Genomic DNA, 19,751 nt, shown 5'->3' with positions numbered 1-19,751 from the left:
TATATTCAACTAAAATTTGGTATGGTCAGTATTAGCAAAGGATGTAGAAAGGTCAATATTACCCAATTATCCGAATTTCAGGGAAATCGGTTCAATCAAGAGATATATCTATATAGAAGGTTTATCCAAATACGGTACGATATGGATCATATTCAACGCGAATATAGAGGATATCATACCTCTTTCTCTCTACAACGCTTTCATGCACAATTTTGCTAAATCGGCTTACAAAATCGCCTTTTATATGCTCAAAACCTTAAACTGCGAGATCGATATTTATCAAACTATGATACAATATAGACCATTTTGAATATAACACATTTTTGGAAATTTCGAACAAATTGTGTAGAAAATATTTGTGAGCTGAAGAAGGTAAACTGGGTAATCGGTTATTAAGGGGCTGTATAAAGATGTAGTTCGAATATGGGCCTCTATAATCGAATGGAACCCACACTGTCTAAAAAATAGTCTTTACCAATTTTCAGCTCTGCAGCCCGATTTTATCAGTTAAGTGAAATATTTTCGGACTTCGATAGGATTCGAACCCGGAGCTTGGAATTCAAAGGCGAATAAACTCCAACGTAGTACAGATTATGATTTCATTCATAGGCGCTGTAATTTCGAAAATAGCCTACATCTGACAATATATTAATAAATCTTCCTTATAAACCGATCTGCCAATCGATTTCTGAAGGTCGTAGAAGAACTATTTTGCACACAGCAATCAAATGCCAGCTACTGGAAAATCCACTTTTTTATGGTCCCTTAAGGCGGCATCGAAAAAATATACAAAAAATAATTTTTATGACTAAAATGTTCTTTTCATTGTCCTTTGCCATTCAAAATTATTTGTGATCAAAAATATAAAAATTGTCTATGCTTTCTCAACTTATAAAGACGACAAAAACCATGTGTATACCCTGGAAACCATTGTAGGTATGAAAGAAAACCGCGCTACAATAAAACACACATGCATTGGAAAAATTACACAGCCAGTAGGACCTTTGAAGCCCTCACATCTAAAGATTCTGATGATGACGACCCGCCCCCTTATCAAGGTTACGAAACCCGTCACTGTGTACTTTTTTAAGTTGGTGTATAATTTGCCCATAATACATCATTTAATTTAGCATATTCGTAATCTACTAATTCCCTTTTATTTGATAACCATATTGGCTAGGTTAAGGCCAAAACAGAATGAGCGTTAAGCTTTGTTTTTGAGCTTTGCGTTGAAAAATGCAACTCTGCAAACAAATACGTCAAAAGCAACACGCAAAAGTTAAACAATTTTTAACTTTGACACCTAAAAACACTACCTCGCGTATGACAACACAGAATGATGCTCGACTTCAGTCGTCAAAGTTGAAAGTTATTTAACTTTTGCGTGTTGCATTTGGGGAATTTATTAGCAGAGTTGGATTTTTCAACGCAACGCTCAATCTGTTTTGCCTTTATGGGTTCAAAATTACAAGATCCCATAAGCTCCTTGCAGATCAAATTTTCAAACTTCTGGTTGCATACTTAATAACCTTTCACTTTCACATCTTGAGGCGGTTCAGGGGCCTTTTCCCCAAATCAGCTGTTATTTTACGAATAAAATATCTTTACTTACCTTCAAATGGCGAGGTGAAAAATATTTACGTACTTTGTGACGTTGTTTGGTTATATGAAACTTTGTAATAAAAAATAACTTTCTTGTACCATTACCAGTAAGGCGTATTTAATAAGGTGGCCACATCAGCACAGATGATGGAGTTTGATATGTCAAATCATTTTTGAATTCGCCTTATAAAAATTTAAACTTCAAAATAAATATTTCGCTATCAGCTTCACTCAAGAAACTTAGGTTTATTGCGTCGCCCCCGAAATAGATTCAAAAAGCGCTGAAGAACAAAGACAAAATTTACGGAAAAACAATGCCAGATATTCATATGAAGAAGATAAGGAGCCAACATGAATGACAATAATAGGAGGCAGGCGGGCTAAGAAGTTTCCTCCAATTTGCCTTTTCAAGTCCCTATTGCAGTAAAAAAGGGGCGAAAATAATGTAGACAGGAAAAAAGGTGTTCATTTAGCCACATTCTTGAACCAATTCAGGTAGTGCCACAATAGGTGCACAACCGTCAACCAGCGCGATTTCAAAGTCCCGACATTGCAATTGCTAGTTAGAAGCCCCCATCTAGAAGAAATTCCCTGAACTCACCAAATTACTTCATTTTGGTGAAAAGCACCAGCTTTATCTTTCAGAGGTGTACGTCAAGCCCATTAGGCAATCTCGGCAGCATATTATACGATCTCCGAAAGGCCACCAAGATGAAAACGTCATCCTCGTAGTCAACAAACTTTAGCCCCCTCCTTTTCAAATGACCTTAAAATCCCACAATTATGCAAGAGCCCCAAAAAGAGTTACAAAAACCGTCCTTTAGCTCTAGTCATAATATTCCAATTGGAGCCCTTCAATCAACTGACAGGTGGATCGAAGAGGAAAACTAATATTACATATTACAATATAAAATAGGGTGACTTTTATCACAGTGCTAAATTTTAATGAGGTATCAGTATTTGATATATTCGTAATAATAAATGTCTGTTAATAGAAGTTCGCAGGAAATATGTAACTGTGTATGAAATCGAAATGGTGTATAAAAGAACAGGCGGCAATTTTGTTGGCGCAGTGGGGGTTCGCAACGAAAGAGCGAAAGCAAAAACTAAAACCGGCAGAGAGAAGATGAAAATGCCGGGAGAAACACAAAACTCATTTAAAATCAATTTCTATATTCATGAGAAATACATACATATGTAGGTAGGTATGTTTACTTAGGCAGCGAAGAGGTTATAAATGGTGCGGTAGGTTCTGAGGCAGTCAGTAGCAATAAAACTCTGATTGAAGTGGGGAGGCCATCTTCCGGTGTCGCCAAAGTGTGTATGAGTAAGTGTTTGTCAAGTTCCAACGTCTTTAATTAAAAAAGATATATAAAAAGATTGATGGGATCTTTCACTTACCTGCATGTTTGTGTGTGTTTTCTACAACTATTGTAGATAACTAAAAAAGAGGAGCTGAATTGTTATCTTTGGCAAGTGGTGAGGCACATACAATTGTCTACCTATTATAAGCAAAAATAAAAAGCGGAGTTCTTCAAACTCTTGTTCTAAAAAGGCATGTGTTGTCAAGTTGAAGGACCTCTCTCACAACACCCAGTGAAACATGTGGTTGCAATCGTCGAGTGTCAGTGTATATATGTACTTTAGCTTTTTGTGTTGTTTGGAGCATGTGTTTTTGTGTAGATTCTACTACTGTGTCAACGGTTCTCCATCCATAATTCATTAGCTATAGAGATCTCTTGGTGCCTATTTATGTGTACATGTTGTTGTCTTCGTCGCTACGCATGAATACAAAGAATTTTTCAAACACAAAACGTGTTTGCCTTATATTTATCAACATTTTCCAACAATAAGTGGTTGTTTTAATTATTACTTCAAGAAAACAATTGGTTTAAAATTCACTCTGCCCTTCACAATAGATGTAGTTCTATAGTTAGCCGTGCTAATTGGTGAACAAACCATTCATGGCAATCCTGGAGATAAATGTAATATATATTTACTGCAAGTTTGTGTGTGCCTTCACTGATATATACATATACATGGGTATAAAAACAGGGCTATTATAATTAATTAAGAGTGCTCCTTTATAACATCCTCTGCATCCAATTGTGCTTTAAACATTCTATTTTGTTGTTATGCTTCCCAGTGGTCCATAGAGCAATTTATATCTGAAATGCAAATGATAAAGACAATGTCACCATATTATAGTTTCGTACTAAAGTTCGTAACATCAGTTCGAATAGAAACCAGAGATCCCGAGCGGGTCACTTTTTATACTCTCCACCACCATGGGGGTATACTAATTTCGTCATTCTGTTTGAAACTCGTCGAAATATTCGTCCAAGGCCACATAAAGTTTATATATTTTTAATCGTCATGATATTTTAAGTCGATCTAGCCATGTCCCTCCGTCCCTCTGTCTGTCGAAAGCACACTAACTTTCGCAGGAGTAAAGCTAGCCGATTGAAATTTTGCACAAATATTTTTATTAGTGTAGGTCGGTTAGGATTATAAATGGGTCATATCGGTCCAGGTTTTGATATAGCTACCATATATTTTGGAACTTGACTTAGAAGGCGCAATTCTCATCCGGTTTGGCTGAAATCTTGCACGACCTGTTTTGTTATGATTTCCAACAACTCCGCTAAGTATTGTTGAAATCGATACATAACCTGATATAGCTGTCATATACAACGATCTAGAATCTTGACTTATTGAGCCACTAGAGAGCACAATTCTTATCGGATTAGGCTGAAATTTTGCACGACCTGTTTTGTTATGATTTCCAACAACTCCGCTAAGTATGGTTGAAATCGATACATAACCTGATATAGCTGTCTTATACAACGATCTTGAATCTTGACTTATTGAGCCACTAGAGGGCACAATTCTTATCCGATTAGGCTGAAATTTTGCACGACCTGTTTTGTTATGACTTCCAACAACTCCGCTAAGTATGGTTGAAATCGATACATAACCTGATATAGCTGTCTTATACAACGATCTTGAATCTTGACTTATTGAGCCACTAGAGGGCACAATTCTTATCCGATTAGGCTGAAATTTTGCACGACGTGTTTTGTTATGACAGGAGGCCACCATAGCCCAGAGATTAGCATGTCCGCCTATGACGCTGAACGCCTGGCTTCAAATCCTGGCAAGACCGTCAGAAAAAATGTTCAGCTGTGGCTTTCTCCTCCCAAAGCTGGCAATATTTGTGAGGTACTATGCCATGTAAAACTTCTCTCCAAAGTGGTGTCGCACTGCGGCACTCCGTTTGGACTCGGCTATAAAAATGAGGCCCCTTATCATTGAGCTTAAACTTGAATCGGACTGCACTCATTGATAGGTAAGAAGTTTGTCCCTGTTCCTTAGTAGAATTTTCATGGGCAAAATTTGCAAAATTTGTTTTGTTATGACTTCCAACAAATTTGCCAAATATGGTCGAAATCGGTCAATATCCTGATATAGCTGTCATATAAACCGATCTTGAATCTTGACTTCTTGAGCCTCTAGAGGGCGCATTCTTATCCGATTAGCCTGAAATTTTGTACAACGGCTTCTCCCATGACCCTCAACATACGTATCAAATATGGTCTGAAACGATCTATAGCCTGATACAGCTCCCATATAAACCAATTTTCTAAAGACAATTCTTATTCGAATTGGCTGAAATTTTACACAATGACTTCTACTATGATCTCCAATATTCAGTTCAATAATGGTCCGAATCGGATTATAACTTGATATAGCCCCAATTGCATAGCAATTCTTTTCTTTTATCCTTTGTTTGCCTAAAAACAGATACCGAGAAAAGAGCTCGACAAATTCGGTCCATGGTGGAGGGTATATAAGATTCGGCCCAACCGAACCGCTCCACTCTACTCCCGCTGCGGCAAAATTTTTCCGCTCCTTTGCTTTTAACTTGACTTTTTATTCTTGTCATTACGTTAACAACATCAATCAATATTCAACTCCGATTATATGTATTCTTGATCGCCGTCTATATCGGACTATATCCTAATAAAGCCCCCATACAAACCGATCTCCTGAATTGATTTCTTGAGCCATTCTTTTATATTTGCCGAAATTTTGCAAACCGGCCCATAACCGTTTATAGCACCCATATATACTGATCTCCCGATTGTAAGTCTTATGCCTTTATAGGGCGCAATTTTTATCTAATTTGGGTATTATTTTGCATAATTTCTCCTAACACTTCCAACTCCCATATAATCCGACCTCCCGGTTTTACTCCATAAGCGTCTAGAGGGCGCAATTATTATTTGATGCCAAGTATGGTCAGAATCCACGTCTATTGCTTCTATACAAACAGATCATCCAACTTTACTTCTTAAACATATACCGGAAGCAATTCCTAACCAAATTAAAAAAAAAAAAAACAAGTTAAAACGCATTAAGTTCAGCCGTGCCTAACCTCTGGTACCCACCAACATGGATATATTTATTATCCTACTTTATTAAAAACCAACTATATAAACGGTGATATTTTAACAGCTATAGGAAAGTTTTTCAAAAAAAAAAAACGCATAAAATTCAGAAAATGCATGAAATCTTTATTTGAATCGATAATACGGTCCATATAATTTAATGTTTGAAGAGTATTTCATGCAAATGTTGACCTGACTCCGCCTCAAATGGTCCATTCGCATAGTTCAATTTTGGCATACTCTTTCCAACATTTCGGCCGGTATCTTACGAATAAATGCTTCAGCTTATCTTCCAAATGCGTCAATTGTTGCTGGCTTTTCTGGATAGACATGAGCTTTAACAAAGCCCCACAAAAATTAGTCCAAAGGCGTTAAATCGCATAATCTAGGCAGCCAATTCAGCGGTCCCGAAAATGAAATAAAATGTTTACCGAACTCGTCTCTCAATAAGTTCATTGTTACACGTGCTGTGTGGCATGTGGTACCGTCTTTTTGAAACCACAGGTCATGCAAGTCAAACTCTTGCATTTTGGGCAAAAAAAAGTTGGATATCATCTCACGATAGCGCTTACCATTCACTGTTACGTTACGATTCGCGTCATCTTTGAAGAAGCACGGTCCAATGATGACTTTTTCTGGATGCATTGGTAGCACTTGCAATGCTTCTGGCTGATCGTCACTCCAAAATCGACAATTCGGCTTATTTACGTACGCATTGAGCCAAAAATTGGCTTCGTCGCTGAACAGAAGAAGCGCGCGATGTACTTTCTTAACATCATTCATGGTTAAATCATAGATCAAACTGAAGATGTTTGACAGTGAAAAAAAACTCGAAACGGGCTTGAGCTGTTTGAACCAGTATACCCAAAAAGATAATAGCTAAAAAATCTCCCTTGATATATGAATGTCCAAGAATGGGTCGGTACCTGAACTGAATATGATCCGAGAAGTGTATATAAGTCATAGTTTAAAACTTCAAGAAAAACAGGTTATAAATGAGGATTTTATGGCTGAAGATCCCAGATCTGCAGATCGGTCCGCATGGCACCTATATCCAAACATGGTCTGAAATCGATTATACGCGGTTCGGATATCGGATGGCCTAGTGCAACTCCATGTTCCAAATGTTTATCAAAGTATGGTGCGATCTGTACCAAATTTAGTTCGGACAAAGGGAATTGTCCAACTCATTGCTCTAAATTTTAGCGTAATATGAAAATGCAGCTTTTTTGCGCTTAAACCCCAAAATCGGTAGAAAGGTCTATATAGCAGCCATATCCAAATTTGGTGCGATCTGGACTATGCTCATTTCGAACAATGTGAGGCGCTGTGCACTGTTTAAAATTTATAAGATTAAAACCCTAATCCCGCTCTGACAAAAATAGGTTTGCTTCACGCTCCACTCCACTCCGCTCCGCTACATCATAGGCCTAGGGTTTATTTTTATCCGCAAAACTGCAACTATAGAGTACACTGTTCAAGATCTCCAAAGATCCACCCAGACTCATTTTATTAAATTGCATATTCATAGTCTACTCGTCAATACCCACCATTTTTCGATTTGTTAAACCAAATTTAAATACGTACATCAGGAGCATTCCAAAACTATGTGGCCTAATCTAGACTTGAAGAGGTCTACCGCTTTGCTGTCACTGGCTACAACAGACTTCTCATTCATTGTGTCCGTAATGACAGTTCACTGTCTAATCGATTTGGTGGCAGATATCTTCAAATTTCTTGCAGCGAAATAAGAGACAAGTTCGTTGAGGTAGATGTTTAACCTATTGCAGATGTAATCGACGGGTGGAGACCAGATGCGATGGTCGTACAATCGTCCGCATATAATACGATCTCTATGCCGTCAGGAAGTGGTGGAATGAAAGATAGGTAGAGGTTAAACAGTGCCGGAGATATCACCTCGCCTTGGGTTTTACTCTACGACTGGCGACCACACAGATAATTCGCAACCCAGCGTTTCTGCCTCACTGGAGGGACGTATTGACGATGTCCTCAAAGAGTTTGGCATGGCTGACCGTGTCGAATACCTTTGATAGGTCGAGTGCCACGAGGACCGTCCTATCACATGGCCTGGGCTGATTGAAACCAAGGCAAATGTGTGCGGTGATGGCATGCAGAGCAGTTGTTGTGCTATGCAGTCTTCCAAATTCATGCAGATGCTCGGCAAATGGGCCATATATATATACATATAGCTGTAATGTAGACCGATAGGCCGATTTAGGGTCTTAAGCCCATAAAAATCCGCATATATGGTCCGATTTTGCTCAAATTTTAAACAATGAAAAGTGTTAAGCCTCCCTTTATCCAATCCGAATATGGTTCAGATCTGACCATATTTAGAAATAGCTGGCATATAAACCGATCTGCCGATTTGGGGCCTTAAGCCCATAAAAACCGCATCTTTACCCATTTTTGCTGAAATTTCAAACTTTGAGTTGTAGAATATAGTCAAATCGGGCCATATTTAGATATAGCTAGCATATACACCGATCTGGGCCTTTAGCCTATAACTGCAGCGTTTATTAACCGATTTTGCCTGAAATTGGGAACAGTTAGTTGTGATCTTAAGCCTATAAAAGCCTAATTTATTATCCGATTTAGTTGAAATTTGAAAGTTGCTGTTGAACAAGACCTCCATTGGCTTAACTGGAAAGTCCAGATCGGACTGTGTGAGCCCGTAAAAGCTACATTTATTACCCGATTTCGTTGAAATTCGAACTATCCAGTTATTGCAAGCATTCCATCATCCGACCAGAATTTGGTAGAGATCGAAACATATTTAGATATAGCTGTCATATAGACCGATCTTTCTATTTAGGGTCTTAGTTTAGGTTAGTATTTCAGGAGATGAAAGTGAGTTTAAGTAGGTAATCGGATTGTTCTCTCAAATAATTCGAAATCTTAGGTGTGGAAATTTTGAGCAGTCTCTAAGAAAGTGTAAGTGTAAGGTTCAGGTTACTATTTAAATCGCAGTTGCAAATGCCGTTTTTCGGTATTTTCAAAAGATGTCAGTATGCCCGAGTCTTAACCGTATTATCTTTACTATGTCCCTTCTATTCAGTGCGGAAACCCCATTTGCAAAGCTGTTTAGGCCAGTTCTATTACTAAAATCCTTATATTTACACTGGTAGCATTACCAAATGTCATGGTATTGGTTCAAAAAAACCCTCAACAACAAGCCGTAGTGGAAATCAAATGGCGATTGACTTATATGGCAGCTGTATCGGATTACAAAGCTATTTTGACCATACTTGGTATGGCTATTGGAAGCCATAGCAAAATTTTGGGTGGAGATTTTCAGGCAAATCGTGGGCTTAATTGCCCCTTCTAGAGGCTCAAGAAGTCAAATCTGAAGATCCGTTTATATGGCAGCTGCATCAGGTTATAAACCGATTTGAACCATTCTTGAAACATCTAATGCAAAATGTCAGCCAAATCGGATAAGAATTGCGCCTTATAGAGGCTCAAGAAATATAGTTCCAAAATCGGTTATTGGAAGTCAAAACAAATCACCACATGCTCGATTTCAGCCAAATCGGGTAAGAGTTGCGCCCTCTATATGCTGAAAAAGGCAAGATACGAGATCGATTTATATGGCAGCTATGTATATCAAAACATGAATCCATTTACAATACCAACTGACCTACACTAATAGAAAGTATTTGTGCAAAATTTCAAGCACCTAGCTTTACTCCTTCGAAAGTTGCAGTGCTTTCCACGGGCAGACGGACAAGGAGAAATCAACATAAAACCACAAGATGATCAAGAAAATATATACCCTGTTGGATCTCAGATATATATTTCGGTGTGTTGAAAACGGAATGACGAAATTAGTATACCCCATTCTATGGTGAAGCACAAATCAACTCGAAAGGGCAAGACGATCAAGAAAATATATACCCTGTTGGATCTCCGATCTATACTTCGATGAGGAAATTAGTAAACCCCCATCTTGGTAGAGGGCATAAAAATCTCGCGATCTATTGGAAAAATTATTTTTTTTTTTAAAGCCAAAATCGCTCGATTTTTTTACAGTAAATTAAATATAGTTGAGCCCCAAAATGGTTAAATTAGACCCCAAAGTAAAATGAAAATGTGCCCAATGTTATTTACCCTCCAATTTAATTGGAAAGTTTAGATTTACTCGAGGAAACCCCAAATCAGCCCCAAAAGCTGCATAAAAAAGGCCCCAAAAAGCCGAAAATGGGACTAGCAGTTTTGTTGTTTGGGGCATATTTGTTTGGGCCATATTTTCATTTTGGTTTTGGGGTGTTATTTCCAGGAGCCAAACTTCATACCGCCCTGTTTTCCTTAATATACCAAAATTTGCACCACTCAAGAACAAATAAATCATTAAGTGTGTCTAACGACTTGAATAAACTGCTTACACGTGTCTTTTAAAGGTAATATCTACCATGAGGAACCTATTGTATTATAGTCTCGCTCTGGGACTCCCAAGCGTGACGTACTATTTGTTATAGTACAATTATAAATATTTCGTATCAGTTATTTAAAATCAAAAATCTTCTTTATTGACGTTTTTCCTACTTATGACGAACTACGAATTAAGCCCGAGCAGAGGTTTTCTCAAGGAATTTATCAATTAACGCAAACATTTAAAAATCATAGATTAGAAGGTTCAACCAAAATTGCCGATAAGAGTGAGTAGAGAAAGCCTCAAACGTTTGGTTGTTTTGCCAAAAACCACGGTCACAGGGGGCTTGCAAACTAACTGATAACGAAATAGCAAATAATAGAGATACTATCAGAGAAATTAAATCAGTTTTATATTCACATCGGACAAGTGCTCAAGTGTTCGTTTCTAGTTAAATTAAAAAGAAAAAAACTTAATTTCTATAATTTTACATTGCACTTTTTTTTACATCTTCATAGGTCTTGTGATTTTTTATTAGCCAAAAAAAATTATACAAAAATGCCTGCCCCCAAAACCTATGAAAGACCTAAGGATTTCATTGATCCTGGAAAACCATCAAAATGTCCATGGAAGTTGGGCACCAAAGAGAAGACTGTACACACTCAGCGTGGCATGTAAGAAGAAAGTTATGCAATAAAGGACAAAAATGGTATACATCAAAGCTAATTTCTTTAATTTCAGAGCTCATCGCCAAAAGATCACCCCAAATATTTTGGAGGTTATTGGCTGCACACCTTTGGTCAAATTGAACCACATACCTAAGTCGGAGGGTATCAAATGTGAAATGTGTAAGTAAAACTAACTACAAGCAATGTTTACAGAGTTCCTACAAAAGCCTTGCACAATTCCCTCGCGGTTCTATTTCTAGAACAATACACTATTCGCGTATCATCAGTTAAAATGTTCACAACCATTCTCTAAAATCTTGTTCAATATTGACTTTTCATATTTGTGAATTGATTACAATCAGCACGAGTCCAAATAAGCGTTATTACAAACAGAAAAAATGTTGAGAAATTTAGAAAGAAAAATTAACAAGTAAAAGCGTGCTAAGTTCCTCCGGACCGAATCTTATATACCCTCCACCATGGATCCCATTTGTCGAGTTCTTTTCCCGGCATCTCTTCTTAGGCAAAAAAGGATAAAACAAAATATTTGATCTACTATTAGAGCGATATCAAGATATGGTCCGGTTCGGACCACAATTAAATTATATGTTGGCGACCTGTGTAAAATGTCACCCAATTCGAATAAGAATAGCACTCTTGGGGGGCTCAAGAAGTAAAATAGAGAGATCGATTTATATGGGAGCTGTATCAGGCTATAGACCGCTTCAGATCATAATAAACACGTATGTTTATGGCCATGAGAGGATCACTCGTACAAAATTTCAGGCAAATCGGATAATAATTCCGACCTCTAGAGGCTCAAGAAGTCAAGATCCAAGATCGGTTTATATGGCAGCTATATCAGGTTATGAAGTGATTTGAACCTTATTTGGCACAGTTGTTGAAAGTTATAACAAAATACGTCATGCAAAATTTCAGCTAAATCGGATAGGAATTGCGCCCTCTAGAAGCTCAAGAAGTCAAGTCCCCAAATCGGTTTATATGACAGCTATAGCAGGTTATGTACCGATTTATACCATACTTGGCACACTTATTGGAAGTCATAGCGAAACACGTCGTGCAAAAATTCATTCCAATCGGATAATAATTGCGCTCCCTAGAGACTCAAGAAGTCAAGACCCAAGACCGGTTTATATGGCAGCTATATCAGGTTATGAACCGATTTGCACCATACTTGGCACGCTTGTTGGATATCATAACAAAAGACGTCGTGCAAAATTTCATTCCAATCGGACAAGAATTCCGCCCTCTAGAGGCTCAAGAAGTCAAGACCCAAGATCGGTTTATATGGCAGCTATATCAGGTTATTAACCGATTTGCGCCATACTTGGCACAGTTGTTGGATATCATGACAAAACACGTCGTGCACAATTTCATTCCAATTGGATAAGAAACCTCTAGAGGCTCAAGAAATCAAACCCAAGATCGGTTTATATGACAGCTATATCAAAACATGGACCGATATGGCCCATTTACAATCCCAACCGACGTACACTAATAAGAAGTATTTGTGCTAAATTTCAGGCGGCTAGCTTTACTCCTTCGAAAGTTAGCGTGCTTTCGACAGACAGACGGACGGACGGACATGGCTAGATCGACATAAAATATCGCGACGATCAAGAATATATATACTTTATGGGGTCTCAGACGAATATTTTGAGTAGTTACAAACAGAATGAAGAAATTAGGGTTGCCCAAAAAGTAATTGGGGATTTTTCATACAGTCGGCGTTGACAAATTTTTTCACAGCTTGTGACTCTGTAATTGCATTCTTTCTTCTGTCAGTTATCAGCTGTTACTTTTATCTTGCTTTAGAAAGAAAGTGTAAAAAAAGTATATTTGATTAAAGTTCATTCTAAGTTTTATTAAAAATGCATTTACTTTCTTAAAAAAAAATACATGAATATGACATAGACTTTAGTCCATCAGGAGGCATAGACCATCGTACAAAAGCTGGAAATATTTGCAACAATTTAAGGTCGGTTAAGGTATTGGCATCCAATATACTAAGATAACTCTTTTTTTATACCCACCACCATAGCAAGTCAATCTAGCCTTGTCCGTCCGTCCGCGAAATCACAATAGTGGTCGAACGAATGAACCTATCTCCTCAAAATTTCGGGCAATTTGCAAATGGATAGAGCTTTCATATAGAGAAGTGTCCCGACTTGACTTCTGTATCCGTAGAATCCGCAATTGTTATCCGATTGGGCTGAAAGCTTGCACATAGAATTTTTTTAACAAATGTACCAAGAGCGTTCCAAATCGATTTGTAACCTGATAAAGCTTCCATACAAATCTCTCTAAATTTGACATTTTGATTGGCTGAAAGCCGAAATTGTTATCGGATTTAGCTAAAATTTTGGACGTAGTGTTTTTATGACTTACAAAGACAAAATGAACATACACCAATCCTTTGATCATGGCCATAAAACCTAATTTTTATTAAAAAAAAAACTTTAACCAGTAAATCTTTTACTTTTGAGGAGAAACATTTAATTGGTGATTTTTTTAAATCTTGGTAATCTTTTTAAAAAAAATCTGGCGACCGTGAGATTGCACAATATTGGTTTTAAGATTACAATTGGAATTTTTTGAGATGCCATAAAACAGGCTCACATGTGAATGGTAGTGGATTTATCCGCGTGCGTAGATTTCATATAAGCATTAATCTATGCTTAAATAGGACAATTAATATGCCATGAAACTGTGGGCCGGTCAGACCGACGGATATGATACACTAGACCCGAAGGATGACGATTATATTTTTGATCGTCGTACAAATCTAAAACTATCTAGCCGTGTCTGTCCGTCCGCCTGTCCGTTCGTCGATCTGTCCGTCAGTCTTTAAAAATAGAGATATTTGGCTGAAACTTTGCACATATTCATTTTTTTCCATAGGCAGGTTAAGTTGGAAGATGGGCTATATCGGACTATATCTTGATATAGCCGTCATATAGACCGATCTGTCGATTTAAGGTCTTAGACCCATAAAAGCCACTTTTATTGTCCGATTTTTCTGAAATTTTGGGCAGTGAGTTGTGTAAGGTTACTAGACTTTCTTCTTCGATTTGGCCTAGATCGGTAAAAATTTGGATGTAGCTGCCATATAGAACGATCTCTCGATTTAAGGTCTTGGCTCCATAAAAGGCGCAATTATTGTCCGATTTCGTCGATATTCGGGACAGTGAGTTATGCAAGGCCCTTCGACATCTTTTTTTTCAATTTGGTTCATATCGGTTCAGATTTGGATAAAGTTGCGATATATACCGATCTACCGATTTTAGGCCTTGGGCCCATAAATGACGCATTTATTGTCCGATTTCGTTGAAATTTGGGACCGGGAGTTGTGTTATGGCCCAGATCGATCCAGATTTGAATATGCGAGGGTTGCCTTTTATATTTCGGGATTAGAGAACGAAACCAAATATTAATCACCGAAAATCGCTTTATTTTTATTTTTTCAAAATATTCCCCATTAAGATCTATACATTGCATGCTTTTGAACCAACTTTCGAAGTACTTTTGCCACTTTGATTGAGGTATCTCCAAAACATGCATTCTGAATGCATCAACTGCTTCTTCAGGTGTCGAAAAACGTTGACCTCTCATTTAATTTCTTACTATACGGGAATAAAAAGAAGTCATTCGTTGCCAAGTCAGGACTTGGATGACTCATCGAATCGATGTTTTGAGTGCTAAAAAATGCATTGTCGTGGTGAAAAGTGATCCGTCTTCGACGATTGGTTTTCCTTATTTCTTGGAAGACAACTGGCAAACAAATGGTTGTGTACCACTCAGAATTGACTGTTCTGTGTTGTTCTAGTGGCACGATTACGACATGTCCAGTTTTTCCGAAAAAAACAGGCGATCATTTGCTTGGAAGTGTTTCGTGCGCGAGCAACTTTTATTGAAACACCCATACAGTCGACTGCTGTTTACTTTCGGACTCATACGCGTAAATCCACGATTCATTACCTGTCACGATGTCATAGACGTGTTTAGAAGCACCGCGATCGTATTTTTGCAGCATTTCTTTCTCCAAATCGACACGAGTCTTTTTTTGAGCGATTGCCAAATTGTGTGGGATCCAACGTGAGCAAATGTTTTTGACGGCCAAGTGCTTAAGGTTTTTCCAATCTCACGATAGGTCTTGACATAACGATCTTGCAATATCAGTTGGCGCATAACATCAATGGTTTTAGGAACAACAACTGATTTTGGACGACCTTCACGAAACTCGTCTTAGAGTGAACTTTGGCCTCGGTTGAATTCACCATACCATCGATAAACACTGGTCCTTGATGGAGCTTCATCGCCAAAAATTTAATAAAGTTCATCGATACATTGTTGATGAGTTAATCCACGTCAAAAGTTGTGAAAAATAATCGCACGAAAATGTTCACGATTTAATTCTATTTTTTGGGCGAGATGAATCTTTTAAGTTACTGTAAGCAACACAAACAGCGCTCGTGTGTAAAAATGTTCTGAGTACGTATAATCTCAAAAATGTTAAGCTTTACAATAGAGCTGTCAGTTGGCAGATTGCCACACAAGGGTTGTCCAATCCCGAAATATAAAAGGCAACCCTCGTAGCTGCCGAATAGATCGATCTCTCGATTTAAAGTCTTGGGCCCATAAAAGGGCCATTTATTGTCCGATTTTGCCGAAATTTGGGACGATGTGTAAGGCCCTTCGACATCTTTTTTTCAATTTGATTCACATCAGTCCAGATTTGGATATAACTGCCATATAGACCGATCTCTCGATTTAATGTCTTGGCCCCATAAAAGACACATTTATTATCCGATTTCGCTGAAATTTGACACAGTGACTTATTTTAGGCTTTTCGACATCCGCGTCCTATATGGTTCAGATCGGTCTATAATTGCATATAGCTGCCAAAAAGACCCATATTTTGTTCTACAAAATTTAAACAGTGACTTGTATTTATTAGACCACTCAATGTCCATGCTAAATTTGGTAAAAATCGAATCATATTTCGATATAGGAAGGTATTGCTATGGGTGCATAAATTATGGATTTTCCACCGACCCGGCCGAACTTAATACCTTTTTACTTTTTTAAAATAGAAACGATCAAATGCATAATAAGATTTGCCTGTGTTTAGATTGCAACTCTAACACCGAGTTTTGTTATTTTTATTTTTTTCGCATTTCAGATGCCAAATGTGAATTCCTTAATCCAGGTGGTTCAGTCAAAGATCGCATTGGCTATCGCATGGTTCAAGATGCCGAAGAGATGGGTCTTCTTAAACCCGGCTGCACCATTATCGAGCCTACATCGGGTAACACAGGCATTGGTTTGGCCATGGCCTGTGCCGTCAAGGGCTACAAATGTCTGATTGTTATGCCCGAAAAAATGTCCAATGAGAAAGTTTCAGCCCTACGTGCCCTAGGTGCCAAAATCATTCGTACACCCACAGAGGCTGCCTACGATTCACCCGAGGGCTTGATTTGTGTAGCCCAACGTCTGCAAAAAGAAATTCCCGACTCCATTGTTCTGGATCAATATCGTAACGCAGGAAATCCTTTGGCCCACTACGACGGCACTGCTGCCGAAATCCTTTGGCAATTGGACAATAAGGTGGACATGATTGTCTGCAGCGCTGGTACTGCTGGAACTATTTCGGGTGTTGCTCGTAAAATTAAAGAGGAACTACCCTCATGCCAAATTGTTGGCGTTGATCCGTACGGTTCGATTTTGGCTCGTCCCAAAGAATTGAACCAATCTGATGTACAATTCTATGAGGTGGAAGGTATTGGATATGATTTTATACCCACAGTCATGGATCATTCGGTGGTCGATGTGTGGACAAAAATCGGCGACAAGGACTGTTTCCCCATGAGCCGCCGTTTGAATGCCGAAGAAGGTTTGCTGTGTGGTGGCTCATCTGGAGGTGCTATGAGTGCGGCCCTGAAATTCGCCAAAACCCTGAAGGAGGGTCAACGCTGTGTTGTCATCTTACCCGATGGCATTCGCAATTACATGACCAAATTCGTATCGGACAACTGGATGGAGGCACGCGACTTCAAGGATGTCGTCAATGAGCATCAACACTGGTGGTGGAACATTCCAATCAAAGATTTGAAAGTTGGTGCACCGATATCTGTGAAGTCGGATGTGACATTTTCGCATGCCATTGACGTTATGAAAAAGAACAATCTGAATCAGATTGCTATGTTGGATGAAGACGATGGGTATGTTAAGATATGAAATAAAAACACACGAAATAGGTCCAAACATTACCCTGATACACTAATCAATTAGCACGTTCCTGCTTGAGTTTAATATTTACGCATCCCATCTAGATTGCACTCTCCCATACTTAAACTCATCATATCTCCTTAATTTCCTACATAACAATTTCAGTTCCATTTTGGGTACTGTGGGTCAGGAGACTTTGATCAATCAAATGGTTAGCATGAACCGCCAACCCAGTGACTTGGCTTTGAAGGCTATCAACAAGCGCGTTATTCGTATGCCATCCTCAGCCATATTGGGTAAATTGGCGCGTGTTTTGGAAGTTGATCCCAGTGTGTTAATTGTTGACCAAGAAGGTATGTACTACACATGTCCTGAAATCAATTTCTTCCATTTTTTTCGTTTTGTGTAACTAAGTTATGAATTTGCTTTCAGATGGAAAGGATATCTTTAAAGGTATAGCCACAAAACTTGATGTCATGAGTTTCATTGCCGCAGGAAAACAAACTCAGAATGGTGTAAATGGTAACCATTAGATATGCATGTGCATACAAATGCCTAAATTATGTATGCAGACGTGTGTGCATAAATTGAATGCACACATGTTCATCGTTGATATTTAACACAAATTGTCCTACATAATAATAATTACAATAAAGAATTTTATATTAATTATATTGTTGTTGTAGCCACGTTTGCAAGTGGAGCTGGCGATCCTCGTCAAGCTCTTATAGGGGAGCAAGTTCGACTCTCCATTCGATGCCGCTGATTGTCCGCGACTGCAATTACAGCTATTCCACTATCCGTAACCTGTGGACGAGCTCCCAGCTAAGCTTCTCGTGATAACAAAGAAATCAAACACATTTTAGAATTCAAAGTTCCGGCCTGTGTGCTGCTCTTAGTTTTCCCGTGCCTAGATAAATTGTGTTCAAATTAATGTGTGAATTGAATTGAAATTGATGTGCGAAAACATTATTCAAATATTTATTTGAATTCAAGCTCAAGGTCGTTGTTATACCCATCACCATGGAATTGGGGTATACAGATCTAGTCATTCCGTGTGTAACACCTCGAAATACTCGTATTCGTCAAAGACCCCATAAAGTATACATATTCTAGATCGTCTCGACGTTCTGAGTCAATTTAGCCATCGAACGCCTAAAGCTAGCAGCTTGATTTTGCACAGATACCTAATATTGATGTAGGTCGTTTGGGTTATCAAATGGCCCATATCGGTTCATATTTAGATATAGTTCCCATACAAACCGATCTCCCGATTTGAACCGCTGGAGCCTCAATTTTGCACATAGTGTTCTGTAATGACTTCCAACAACTGTGCCAAGTACGTTCTAAATGGGTCTTTAATCTGATATAGCTCTCATGTAAACCGGTCTCACGATCCTTGTTCGGTTCCTAAAAGCTTTAAGTTTGGCTGCTTTGACATGTCCGTCCGTCTGTCGAAAGCACGCTAACTTTCAAAGGAGTAAAGCTAGCCGCTTGAAATTTTGCACAAATACTTCTCATTAGTGTAGGTCGGTTGGGATTGTAAATGGGCCATATGGGTCCATGTTTTGATATGGCTGCCATATAAACCGATCTTAGATCTTTACTTCTTAAGCCACTAGAGGACGCAATTCTTATCCGTTTTGGCTGAAGGGAAGGGGTTTGCTATGACTTCTAACAACTGTGCTAAGTATGGTTGAAATCGGTCATGATACAGCTGTTATATAAACCAATCTGGGGTCTTGACTTCTTGAGCTACTAGAGGGCGCAATTCTTATCGCATTTGGCTGAAATTTTGCATGAGGTGTGTTGTTATGACTTCCAACAACTTTGCTAAGTACGGTTGAAATCGGTCTTTAACCTGATATAGCTGTCATATATACCGATCTGGGGTCTTGATTTCTTGAGCCTCTAGAAGGCGCAAGTATTATCCGATTTGGGTAAAATTTAGCATGAAGTAGTTTGTCATGACTTCCAACTACTGCACTAAGTATGACTCAAATCGGTCTATAACCTGATATAGCAGCCATATAAATCGATCTACAGAGAGCAATTCTTATCCGATTTGAATGAAATTTTGCATGACGTATTTTGTTATGACTCCCATTTAAATCGGCCCATAACCTGAAATATCTGCCATATAAACAGTTCTAGAATCTTGACTTCTTGAGCCTCTAGAGGGCGCAAGTATTATGCGATCCATGGTGGAGGGTATATAAGATTCGGCCCGGCCGAACTTAGCACGCTTTTAGTTGTTTTTTTGTTTTGTTTTTATATTCTTTCATGTATTCATCATGAAGAAATTCAAAATTCCGTGTTGGTCTCAACGGTATGTTTAAGTAAATGTGCTCCAAAAGAAACTCGGTATTCCGCTTTCCATTTAGTATA

The 19,751-nt window shown here is 38.4% G+C and overlaps 1 protein-coding gene across 4 annotated transcripts; it reads left to right on the top strand.

Annotated features, from left to right (window-relative positions):
- The first annotated feature begins 2,840 nt into the window (after nucleotides 1–2,840).
- LOC106094518 (cystathionine beta-synthase) lies at nucleotides 2,841–18,032 on the top strand. 4 transcript variants are annotated; one of them, XM_013261738.2, is made up of 6 exons: nucleotides 2,841–2,929; nucleotides 10,965–11,120; nucleotides 11,188–11,294; nucleotides 16,318–17,356; nucleotides 17,529–17,716; nucleotides 17,796–18,032. In XM_013261738.2, the coding sequence occupies exons 2-6, from the start codon at nucleotides 11,005–11,007 to the stop codon at nucleotides 17,894–17,896; spliced, it is 1,551 nt and encodes a 516-aa protein (XP_013117192.1). In that variant the 5' UTR covers nucleotides 2,841–2,929; nucleotides 10,965–11,004; the 3' UTR covers nucleotides 17,897–18,032. The 4 variants fall into 4 exon arrangements, with proteins under 4 accessions (XP_013117192.1, XP_013117193.1, XP_013117195.1 ...); XM_013261739.2 differs by lacking the exon at nucleotides 2,841–2,929 and adding an exon at nucleotides 2,979–3,081; XM_013261741.2 differs by lacking the exon at nucleotides 2,841–2,929 and adding an exon at nucleotides 10,709–10,732.
- Nucleotides 18,033–19,751: the final 1,719 nt, after the last annotated feature.

The sequence above is a fragment of the Stomoxys calcitrans genome, chromosome 4 (genome assembly GCF_963082655.1).
Source record: "Stomoxys calcitrans chromosome 4, idStoCalc2.1, whole genome shotgun sequence".
Taxonomy (NCBI): Eukaryota; Metazoa; Arthropoda; class Insecta; order Diptera; family Muscidae; genus Stomoxys; species Stomoxys calcitrans.
This window is presented reverse-complemented; position numbering and strand designations above follow the sequence as displayed.

Excerpts from the sequence above, each read along its gene's own strand:
- LOC106094518 (XM_013261738.2), top strand. The coding sequence starts at position 11,005 with ATGCCTGCCCCCAAAACCTATGAAAGACCTAAGGATTTCATTGATCCT. Across the intron at positions 11,295-16,317 it reads GGGTATCAAATGTGAAATGT|ATGCCAAATGTGAATTCCTT; the intron begins GTAAGTAAAACT and ends TTCGCATTTCAG. Across the intron at positions 17,717-17,795 it reads GTTAATTGTTGACCAAGAAG|ATGGAAAGGATATCTTTAAA; the intron begins GTATGTACTACA and ends ATTTGCTTTCAG.